General features: G+C 36.3%; 1 protein-coding gene across 1 annotated transcript in view; it reads left to right on the top strand.

Annotated features, from left to right (window-relative positions):
* Positions 1-8,860: 8,860 nt before the first annotated feature.
* LOC132178127 (uncharacterized) overlaps positions 8,861-11,453 on the top strand; it is a 3,829-nt gene continuing 1,236 nt past the window's right edge. The window contains exons 1-2 of the mRNA XM_059590580.1: positions 8,861-10,301; positions 11,010-11,135. Coding sequence (XP_059446563.1) covers positions 9,674-10,301; positions 11,010-11,135 — 754 coding nt within the window. The 5' untranslated portion in view covers positions 8,861-9,673. The remainder of the gene's footprint in view (positions 10,302-11,009; positions 11,136-11,453) is intronic.

Here is an 11,453-nt window from a genome sequence, read left to right as displayed (position 1 = left end):
TAGTGGCCGAGGTAGTCAGGGATGCTGATGGACCTATGGACATTGATACACCTGCAATTAAGGCTGAGGAGGGAGAGGGGGCGGTGGAGACCGTCACCATGAGCATGTCACATTATCAATCTCTCCATAAAGAGTTGTTGGAGCTCCGATCTAAGCTTGTTGCTTAGAGAAAGGAGGACAAGCTCCTGGCATATGAAAGATTCGAGGCACAACAAGCACTACTGCAATCCATTTTATCACAGTTGCCACCTGCTTCAGGGGCATCTTCTTCCGTGCCGCAGTGACAGGTCAGGTACCCCTATCCCTTCAATTGTTTTATTTTCTTCATCCACACACTAAGGACATTATGTATTTTAAGTTTAGGGGTCTGGGCATACATGTTGTTTCTGAGCATGCAATTAATTTTCCTGTTGTGGTTTGAAATTCATTGATGTGCTTAATATGATGAACACATGATCACTTGATTAAGGAATTTAAATTGTGTTACTTTCATTGGTAGCATGAGAAATTACTTGTTTCAATTTGATTCTCACAAGCACACTAGTTTGTAGTCTATGGCGCATGAAATCTAAAATCAGTAATGTCTGCTGTCAATATTTTGAATGTAGTTGGATAACTTATTGGAAGAATAACCTTGGCACAAATAAAAAAACAAAAAAAATTGATCATTTTGAGCTTTCCACCGAGTAACCGGACATCTTGCCTCATTAAGCAATGAATGTTCGCGTCAAAAAGTGAAAAGTTTGGTTTGATTGATAATAAGCTAGCTTAGCTTTGTAGCCCTTTTGACTCGAGTTAGTAAGTCCTTAGGGATGTCTTTACACCTAATGCCCTAAAACCATCTGGTTTGGGAGTCATGTGCCTAACACTCGATACATAGGTCAATTAGAAAGCTTAAGGGAGCTAAGCATTAAAAAAAAAAATTTTAAAAAAAAATTGCCTTGGTTGTTTTATCTGATTGGAAATCTAATGAATTTTGAGTGTTGATCCATGCATGATTAAGATTAGTTTTGAAGTCTCATGACTATGTGTTGAGTTCACTTACAGTAGTTGAATCTTGTGATATCTCATAATGCCATGTTTGTAGCTGATTTGTAATTCCCTGAAAATTGTGAAGATGGTGCTTGTTTTGTTAAACTTGCTAATGAATGAGAACCATTATTGTTATAATGTTGCATTCTTGGGGATAACATGGCTGAAAAATGTTTGTGGGTGTCATTCTTGGAAAACCCTCACGAGACTTTACTCGTCCACTAGGAAATGCCTAGAGGTTTAAAAGGCTTGTTGTATACGCTAAATGCAATCGTACATCTCACGAAAGATGAATTTATCTTTTTGTTTTTCAGTTTATTTTCTATTTTGTATTGCTAAGGGACTAGCAATATGTAAGTTTGGGGGTGTGATAAGTGCCGAATGTTGCACATTCAAGCCCCTTAACTCACATATTTTAATTCCTTAGCATTGTTATTTGTTTAATTTTTATTTTGTTTTAGTGTTTCAGGTCTGTATTGGTCAAATGCAAGAATTCCAATGAAAATCAGGCGTAAAAGGTAAAAGCTATAGACATTCTAGTACCTGGGATTGAGCACAACTGCGCTCGAGCACATGCAGCCCAGGATCGAGCGCACATCTACACTCGAGCGCACATCAGCTAAGCTCGAGCGCACTGGCGCTTGAGCCCACATCAGTAGGATCGAGCGTACATGGCCCCAAAATGTGCGGACACGCGTTTTGACAGCTTGAAATTAGGTTTTCAGTTCCCCAGAGACTAACCTATGATTTTCTAGGGTTTCTAGGGCCTTTAGGGTTCCCCTAGTCCCTATAAATATTTCTCTTAACTTGTAAAAAAAGACACCGCTTTCTAAAGCTAGAAATAAGAAATTTGTCTTTGTAGCTTAAAAGATCATGAGCGGCTAAAACACTTGTGGGGTATTGATGTAACCCTTTCCAAGCATAATGGTTTGATTGTATTTAATTTCCAGTTTTTTAATTTACGCATGTTGATTGTATAACTATGAGAATTGCTACAATTGATTTATGTTCTTAATATTAACTGCAATTGTTCTTAATTTTCAAATCAATACTAGTAAATTTCTTATCTTGTCTTAGAAAGTATTTTACTATTATTGAACTCAAATCCTTCTTATTTTTTGTGATCATAAGAATGATGGTTATGCAATGGTTTTTTAATTGACATGCAATCAATAGGGTTAGATAGACCATACCTAGGAAAGACGGATTGTACTACACCCTAGTTTAGTGTAATTTAGGTAGACAATCCGTGGCAACCAAAGATGCGTTATGCTATTCCATTGATTGTATGCAACTTATTCAAGATTTAAATAATTTATACTTAAGGAAAACGGGTTGTACCGCATCTTAGTGGTTAGGTGGACGATCCGTGGCAACCAAAGATGAATTATTTTTATTCTTCAGTAATGTGTTTTCTTGTTTGAATTATAACATGCATAGAATGAATTTCTAGAATTAGATATGGTTAACCATTGATGTGCAGATAGTGGTGAAATCAATACCCTACACTCTCTCTCCCATATATTTACTCTCTTTCTTTTCGTTCATTTCATGCACTTTGAATTGACACAAACAAATCAAATCTCTTTTTTAATTAAGTTAATTTTAATCTTTCAAATTTTGATAACAAAACCCCTGCAATCATTGAGATTCGACACCCTTAATATAGCCCTATCATACGGGATTCGTCCTATTGCGAGTGATAATTTTATAATTGATATTTTTGGTCACAAAAATACCACATCACAGTTCCTCCATATCATTAAGCCAGTTTTCCGCACTAACATGATCACTTGTCCAATTAAAGTTGCCTTGCCTCCAAATCGCATGCCATAGCTACAACTAGCTGGGCAATCACACCCATGAGTTAAAACATCTTAGGTTGACAACCTCATGAATAAGGATATCCACTTGCTCAGGGTGGACGTTCTCCTTGAAATCTCCCAAGTCGAGCGCGTTAGGTCCAATTGCCGAGTTCCTTTGGGGTGACATTTTTTGCAATAAATAACCTAACCAATGGTATGATTATTACCTAAGCTATCTCTTCTAAATCCAATAGTCTTTAGAACAAACGGCTTTTATACAAACTATAATGCCTTAGTGAAATGATTTAACCAGTAATTGACTCTATGATTTGTCTCTCAGTCTTTTTACACGATGAATAAAACTCAGGGTACTAGGATGTACTATCCACAAACATTTAGAGTACTATTACCCAATGGTTTTAGGGTTGTAGGTGAATGTTCGGTGGTTCATGTGAACGTTCTTCACTAGGGTTTGTATCGAAAGTTCAGGGTATAAGCTTCGAACGTTCGGTCAACAGTGAAAAGTCAACCTCTTATTCCCAGTAAACCCTAATGAACATGGTAAACCCGTTATCCCCCTCTTCATAAACAACTTCAACCTAGTAATTACTTGGGGTACTACAATTTAGATATGTTATCTTAATTTAAGTTGAAAATTCTTCTGTTGTGATTATTATTTAGATTCCTTAGGACTTATTTGATTTGCAAGTAAGTCTTGGGAGGAGCTCTAAGTTAACTACATGTTGGTTAATTCTCAGGGACGTTTCAAGAAACTATAATGTGTATGATATAGAAGCGTTTAACAACGGCTAGGCAAACTTTAGCATTCAAACACACTTTTTGCTTACCATTTGATTCGTGGAATAGTACTTTCTCATGTAATTGTACCATAAAAATGCTTGGGTATTACAACTTTTACTAGAAAACTGATAAGCCATATTTTTTGCTTAATTATTTCATCAATTATGGATTGCTACATTAGTTTATAAAAAACTTTGTATATTGCTTTGAAAAAAAAAAAAAACTTTGTATATTGTCCCTAGCACCACTCAATGTGTCAACTTAAAAGTCATGATCATGGGTTGTAAGAGCATTATCAATGAACTCTTGATTGTTTAGCTAACAAACTTTCTTTTTCTAGTTTAAGTAGCAACTATGCAAAAGTACTAAATAATAAGCTCTCTAAATTTTATTCTATTCTATTTAAATTTAATTTTTATTCTATCTTCATTCATTTTTTATTCTCAAAAGTACTCCACAAAGTTACAAACCCATAAAGGTGAGGGATAGAGAATGTGAGAGAGAAAATATAAAATATAAAAAATAGAGTAGAGAAATAATTTTGTTCTCCAAATGTGAGGAGAGGTTTGACAAGCCCTAAAGCAAAAAGGAGAATAGAAAGCTTGATGAAGCTTACTTTTTGTAAAATTTAACTAAATTTTGGTTAAAATTGGATTTTAAAGTGCTCATTAAGGATGCTTTAAGCCACTTATTTCTAAATATTCATACGTGAGGTATGAGAATTAAACAAATGAAAGTTAATGGCTGATTTTTGTTATCAAATCATCTTAGTTGTATGACATTTATATAGCAGTCTACTTTACTCTTTTAAATTAATCAATATGAGAAAATATACTTTTGTCCCCTGAATTATTACCAATTTTGCAATTATGCCTCTAACTTTAAAAAAGTGACATAGAGGCTCCACATATTACCATTGTGTGTCAAATTAAACATTTTTGCATTTTTCTCCCCAAAATACTATTGACGTTGTTAATAAATAAAATTTAAAAAATATATAGAAAAATAACTATTTGAAAAAAGAAAAAAATTATGGGGCTAATATGAAAAGGGCCACCATTTTTTGCTGTTTTTATTTTTGATTTTTTTTTTTAAATTTTTTAATAATTTTAATTTTTTCAAATGGTTAATTTTTTTAAATAAATTTAAGGTTATTTTGGGGAGAAAACTACAAAAAGTGTCTAATTTGGCACGTAATAGTAGTATAAGAGACCCTAATATCACTTTTTAAAGTTTGGAGGTGTAAGTGCAAAATAAGCGATAGTTAGGAGGATAAAGTATATTTTCCTCGTTAATAAATCTTTTACACTGGCTCCGTTTACTTCGACGTAAAATGGTTTCTAGAAAATGATTTCCGTATTTTACGGTGTTTACTTTGACGTAAAATAGTGGTCAATGGAAAATATTTTCCTTTTGACTGAAAATTCTTCTTTAATTTTCGAAAAATGGTTTACGATTTTGAAAATCGTAAACCATTTTCCAACTATGAGCATCTCATTCTTAAATCGATGGACCTTATCAAGACTCGCCCAGAACCTCGCCGAGACTTGACTGGGACCTGCTTGGGACCCGCCCAGGACTTGACAGGGACCCGCCTGGAACCTGCCCCGGGACTTGATCGGGACCTGTCCAGGACCTGCCCGGGACTCGCTTGGGACCTGCCAGAGACTTGTCCAGGACCTAACTAGGACTCACCCGGGACTTGACCGAGACGCGCCCCGGACCTTCCTAGGACTTGCCCGGGACCTACACTGGACCTGATCGGGACCTGCCCAGGACCTGACTGGGACTTGACTAGGACCCGCCCGGGACCTGACTAGGACCCGCCCGGAACCCTGGCAGGACCTGCCTGGGACACTGGCAGGACCAGCCCGGGACCTGACCGGGACTTGACCGGGACCCGCCTGGGACTTGACTAGGACCCACCAGGGACCTGCCGGGGACCCTGACGGAACCTGCCAGGGACCCGCCCGGGACCTAACCAGGACTTGCCCGAGACCTGCCCGGGACCTGACTGGCACCCGGTGAGGTCCTGAGCAAGTCCCAGGCAGGTCCCGGCGAGGTCCTAGTCAGGTCCCTGTCAAGTCCTGGGCGGGTCCCAGGCAAGTTCTGGGCGGGTCCTAGTTAAGTCCCGGGCGGGTGCCGGGCAGGTCTTGAGCGGGTCCTGGGCAGGTCCCGGGTAGGTCCCGGTCAAGTCCTAGGTAGGTCCCAGCGAGGTCCCAGACAAGTCCCGGTTAAGTTCCGGCGGGGTCCTAGGCAGGTCCCTGAGGAGTCTCGAACAAGTCCCGTGCAGGTCCCGGCGGGGACCTTATTGGAAAAAAAAAATATATAAAAAAAAGATATTAAAAAAAAATTATTTTCCGTGTGCAAGGTAAACACCGTAAAATGTTTTCGACTAAAAATATTTTCAGGGAAAATGACTTTCCTGAAAATATTTTAAGAAGGAAACCATTTTACGGAGCCAAAATTAGAAGATATGAAGTGAAGACCATCAATCTAAATTATAAATTACTAGAATATGAAAATGAGGTGAAATTATTTGTGGAGTAGTTTGAAACTAAGGGAAAACCACTGCTATGTTATGGTCATTACCCGATAATGTTTTTCACCTTTCACGTTCATATTATAGGAAAAAATTACAGCATATATATTTTAGTTTTTTAAACAGTACAAATTTAAATTTTTAAGTCTTTTATGAGAAAGAGAATGAGAATGAAATTAAATTTGGATAGTTGAAAATATTATAGCACATATTCGGTAGGTTTTTTTTTTTTTTTTTTTTTTTTTGAAAAATACATTTTATCCTCCTGAACTATTCACTCATTTGCACTTTGACCTCCAATGTTTACAAAGTGACACTTCACCCTCCCGAACTTTCAAATTGTTGCAATTTGACCATTCTGACTTTTTTTTTTCTTCCCAAAATGCCCCCATCTCAAGTTAAAAAAATAAAAATAAAATAATTTTAAATTTTTTTAAAAAAATTTAAAAATTAAGGGGTGGTCGGCTACCCCAGTTGGGCCTAGGGGTGGCTTCGGCCAACCCAGACCGGACACCTCTTAATTTTTAATTTTTAATTTTTTTTAACTTGGGATGTGGGCATTTTGAAAAAAAAAAAAAGTCAAAACGGTCGAATTGCAATAATTTGGAAGTTTGGAAGGGGTCAAGTGTCACTTTTTAAACATTGGAGGTCAAAGTGCAAACGGGTAGATAGTTCAAGGGGTAAAATGTATTTTTTTTTTTTTTTAAAGTTTTATCACCTAAACCAAATCCCTTATCATTATATCATTATTTTAAAAGGTAAAACAGAAAAGCTAGGCGCATAAAACTATTTGAAAAATGAAACTCCAAATTATAAACATTAGGGAAATAGTTTTTTTTTTTTTTGGTAATAATATTAGGGAAATAGTTAATACCCATATAAGCAAGCATGGTCTTCTTATTTACCTAAAAAACCAGGGATTGAAACTTGACCTTTTTCTTTAGATGAGGAGGTTAGTAGCATTTACGCCAAAGGATGCTGGCGTAAACAATTAGTTGAAGTAATAATTAATAATATATATATTTATATTTATTTATATATATTTTTATATTTATATAATTTGGAAGAAGCAAGGGGTGTCTTGTTTTATTAACCAAAGAAAATTTAAATATCTATTAACTTCGCTTCATGTTTCAATCAAGATTGGGTTTAATTGTAGAGAATTAGACAAAATTGATGGATCGTATATTAGCAAAAAATTTATTGAGCTAATTTTCCATTATATTAAACTTAGGGCAGAACAATTAAAAATACAAGAAAAATATTTTGAGTAATATTGGAAATTATATTTTTATTATAATTATTTTTCAATGCTAATATGACAGCCTTAACTAACCATTATATATATATTTTTATTTAATAATAACTTATTCAAAGATTGTGAGATAAATCATAATGATATAATTTAGTGGGGGTCACATTTGAAAAAAGTTAAACATTACTTTGGTAAAACTTTGGGTAAATAGTAAAAATTGATTTTCTTTTTTATAAAATAAATAATAAAAAGAAAAGAAAAGAAAAAATAGAGCTACCACCACAGTAGCGGTGATGCCGTCGTGGTGTCATCTGACAGCTTTAGCCGCAAGACAGATTAGCCTTTGCCATCGAGAATTGACAACACCACAATTTTCTTTTTATTTTTTTTTTTAATTTTTTTTAACATTATTAAGTTATTTTTTAAAAGAATATGTTGTGTTTTATTTTGTCTAGAAGTATTTTGAGTTTTGAAAAGAAGTAACTTGTTTTGAACGTGTGTTAGTGATGCGCCACATTTGAATATCCATTTGGTTAATCAATTTCGATAAGGATTTTTAGCGTTTGAAAAATGAAAATAATTTTGTAGAGGTTTATCATCAAAGCTTTAAAATTTGTGTGATAGAATTGAAGGAAAAAAAAAGAAGAAAAAAAAAAGGAAAAAGTAAGCATATACTTTCTTCAAATTACCACTCCATTATCCATGTTCTTCAAATTATTCATTGTGCTCATGTTCTTTCAAAATTACCAAACAATGTTAATATCCCCAATGCCAAAAAAAAAAAAAAAAAAAAAAAAAAACTAAAGATTTTAATAAAACAAACAAGACAGAGTTTTCTTCCAAACTTCCTCCAATTCAGTCTATAAAAATGACATGTGCCATTTTAATATGTGAGATGCACATATATTTTTTTTTTTTATAACACGAATAAAGTTGGAATAAATAATATTAAAAACTTTTGTGTATCTCACATGTTATTATAAAAAGTGACACATGTCATTTTTATAGATCAGGTTGAAAAATGTTTCTCCAATTCAGTTTTGAGGAAAATTCTGTCCAAACAAAAATATCCTTATAATTTTTTTTTAAAAAAATGGCAGAGCCACCAACCAAAAACTGCTTAGAGGTATTTTTATTGAGGTTTTTGTCATTACGTAAAACATTGATAATTTTGGATAGTATTTGGAAGACATTAATAATGGAAATGAAAGTATAAAGGGAAAATATGTAGTTATTATTATTATTATTTTTTTCTTAAAAGAGTAGAAAATTATGTTACAAAATAAGAATGTTTGAGTAAAGGAAAGTCAGTTAAATGGTCCCCGTAATTTGATGGAAACAATAACATATCCGAAAGAAACAAATCAGAAGACACAGAAGTTTAACAAGATCAAAAGTTAAAACAGCTCAAAACTATGTTCTTGGAAGCCGTGGCGAGATTACCAAAACCACCCTACATTCACGAATATGCTCTCCTGGTCCGATCCACACTCTTTCAGCTCTCGACACTAGACCCAGTGACCAACAAAAACAGCAAACAGAGAGAGAGAGAGAGAGAGAGAGGAGGCTCTTGTAGTTCTTACTTCTCAGCCACCATTTAAGACCGTTTACACATGCGTGCTGAATAAGCCATTTCACATTCACTCCTCACACACAAAGTCACCACTCACCGCCACCCTCACAAACCCTAGATCTTGTACCTTCACGCGTACACAAAATACTCCCCGCATCTTCACGCTACTCTCTCTAACTGCACGCACGCATAAACTCTCCCGAATTCCGCAAACCCCATTTTCTCTCGTACCCTTTTGCTTCGATTGCCCAATTCAACGAACCCCATTTTCAGATCTGGGCTTTTTTTTCTCTCCCCCACAAAAGCCCCACATCCAGTCCCACAATCCTCCATTGATGCAATTTGGGATTTTTCGATATTTGGGTTCCTTTGCTTCCACTTCCGCAATCTTATCCGATCCGTTAGATAGGAAATCGAAAACCCAGTTCGGGTCTTGCACTGTTTCGGAATTTTCTTAAGACTGAATCTTGCTGCTACTTGTTTCGAAATTTTGTTAAATTTGATCAATTCAATAGGGTCTATGTCTTGTAAATTTTTCTAGATTTTATGGAATTTGCTTAAACTGATTTGGATTCCAGATTATCCCGTGCTTTATATGCTTAGATCCGAGTACTACTGAGCATGCTTTATATGTGGTAGTAGTGAACTTTAGGTAGTGGGTTCTCATGGCAATGCCATCGGGAAATGTGGTTTTATCGGACAAAATGCAGTATCCAAGCGGTGGCGGCGGGGGTGCCGGTGGTGGTGGAGGCGGGGGTGAGATCCACCAGCACTACCAGCGACAATGGTTCCCGGATGAGCGGGACGGGTTTATCTCCTGGCTGCGTGGTGAATTTGCCGCTGCCAATGCTATAATCGACTCTCTGTGTCACCATTTGCGCTCGGTGGGTGAGCCGGGCGAGTATGATATGGTTATAGGGTGTATTCAGCAGAGGCGGTGTAATTGGAACCCGGTGCTACATATGCAGCAGTACTTTTCAGTGGCTGAAGTGGTATTTGCGCTGCAGCAGGTGGCGTGGAGGAGGCAGCAGCAGCGATATTATGAGCCTGCGAAGACGGGAGGCAAGGAGTTTAAGAGATCTGGTTCAGGGTTTAGGCAAGGGCAGAGGGTTGAGGAGGTGAAGGAAGGACATAATTCTAGTGTAGAGTCTAATAGTCATGATGGAAATTCATCGATTGGTGTTGTGGGTTCGGAGAAAGTGGAGAGAGGGAGGGAGAAAGGTGAGGAAGTTAAGTTGGGGGGTGAGGAGGTGGGGAAGTTGGATGATAAGTGTTCCGGAGAGGAGAAGAAAGGTAATCCATTGGGTTTGCCTGGGGCTTGTTTAGATAAATGTGCTGTTATTGAAGTTATGGTGAATGCTAGATTACTTGTTGAATTGATTCTCATAAGATGATTGCTGGAGATGAATGTACATCGTTATTTTGAATGATTTGATGTTAGTGATATTAATTACGAGATTAACTTCTTTTGAAGCATGTTTTGGATGGACCTATGTTACGTGAGTATTTTGAATATGAAATTATTTTCCTTTTGGATCAATTTTTAGTTTAATTTGTGAGTCGATCACATCTTTAGATTTCTGGCTATCTTCCCAATTCTGAAATCATGTTATTTTCGCTGCTTGTCTCCCTATCTAATTCTTGAATTTATAGTTATCACCAAAAAATTATTTATCAATGGCACTATTTCTCCTGTACAGCAAATTTTCAATGTTTAATCTGCCTATATGTTTGTTTTAGTCCCCTTTCCCTTCTTGGGTTATGGAAAAATGTTGGTTTTTTCTTTCCTTTTTATCAGGAAATGGTGACTCTTTTAACCAACAGTTTTTACTCCTAATGAAAAATAAATCTTCTATCGTGCCTTATCTCGACCACAACAATCAATTATTAGAGCTACAGAAATTATGAAAGATGTGATTATTTTGAAAGATGCCTTGTACTTGATACTTGAGAGCGTCTACATGGCGACACTGACTTTTATTTCTCTGGTTGCTGAAGCAGATACAGGCACAAAGTCTCTTGCAAATAGCAATTCAAAGAGTTCAGGGAATTCTGACCCAATGGTTTATGGCAACTCACAATCTGAAGCCAAGGTGGTAGAAGAAGGATTCACTTCAAATTCCAAAGGTATACCCTTTCTTGGATTTATTTTCTGTGTTTGCTGGGTGTTAAGGACAAAAAAGAGGGGGGGGGGGGGGGGGTTCAAAACTTCTTGGGACGTGTAATGATACTGGTTGAGGTGTCCCCACCAAAAAAAAATGGGGGAAGCTATCCTGAGTGTGAATGTGACTTGAAAGCTAATTTGGGTCCCTCTTTAGCATAGAGGGTTGGGTGATTATAATATCGATGGAAAATTTTGACTAATGTGGAAATAAACTAGCTCTTTCTCGCATGTATTTGATTAATTGAAACAGAAAACAAAGTCTCTCTCTTGCATGGATTTAG

This window comes from Corylus avellana, chromosome ca4, assembly GCF_901000735.1.
Source record: "Corylus avellana chromosome ca4, CavTom2PMs-1.0".
Taxonomy (NCBI): Eukaryota; Viridiplantae; Streptophyta; class Magnoliopsida; order Fagales; family Betulaceae; genus Corylus; species Corylus avellana.
Note: the sequence above shows the minus strand (reverse complement) of the source record. Positions and strands in the feature narration are given on the sequence as shown.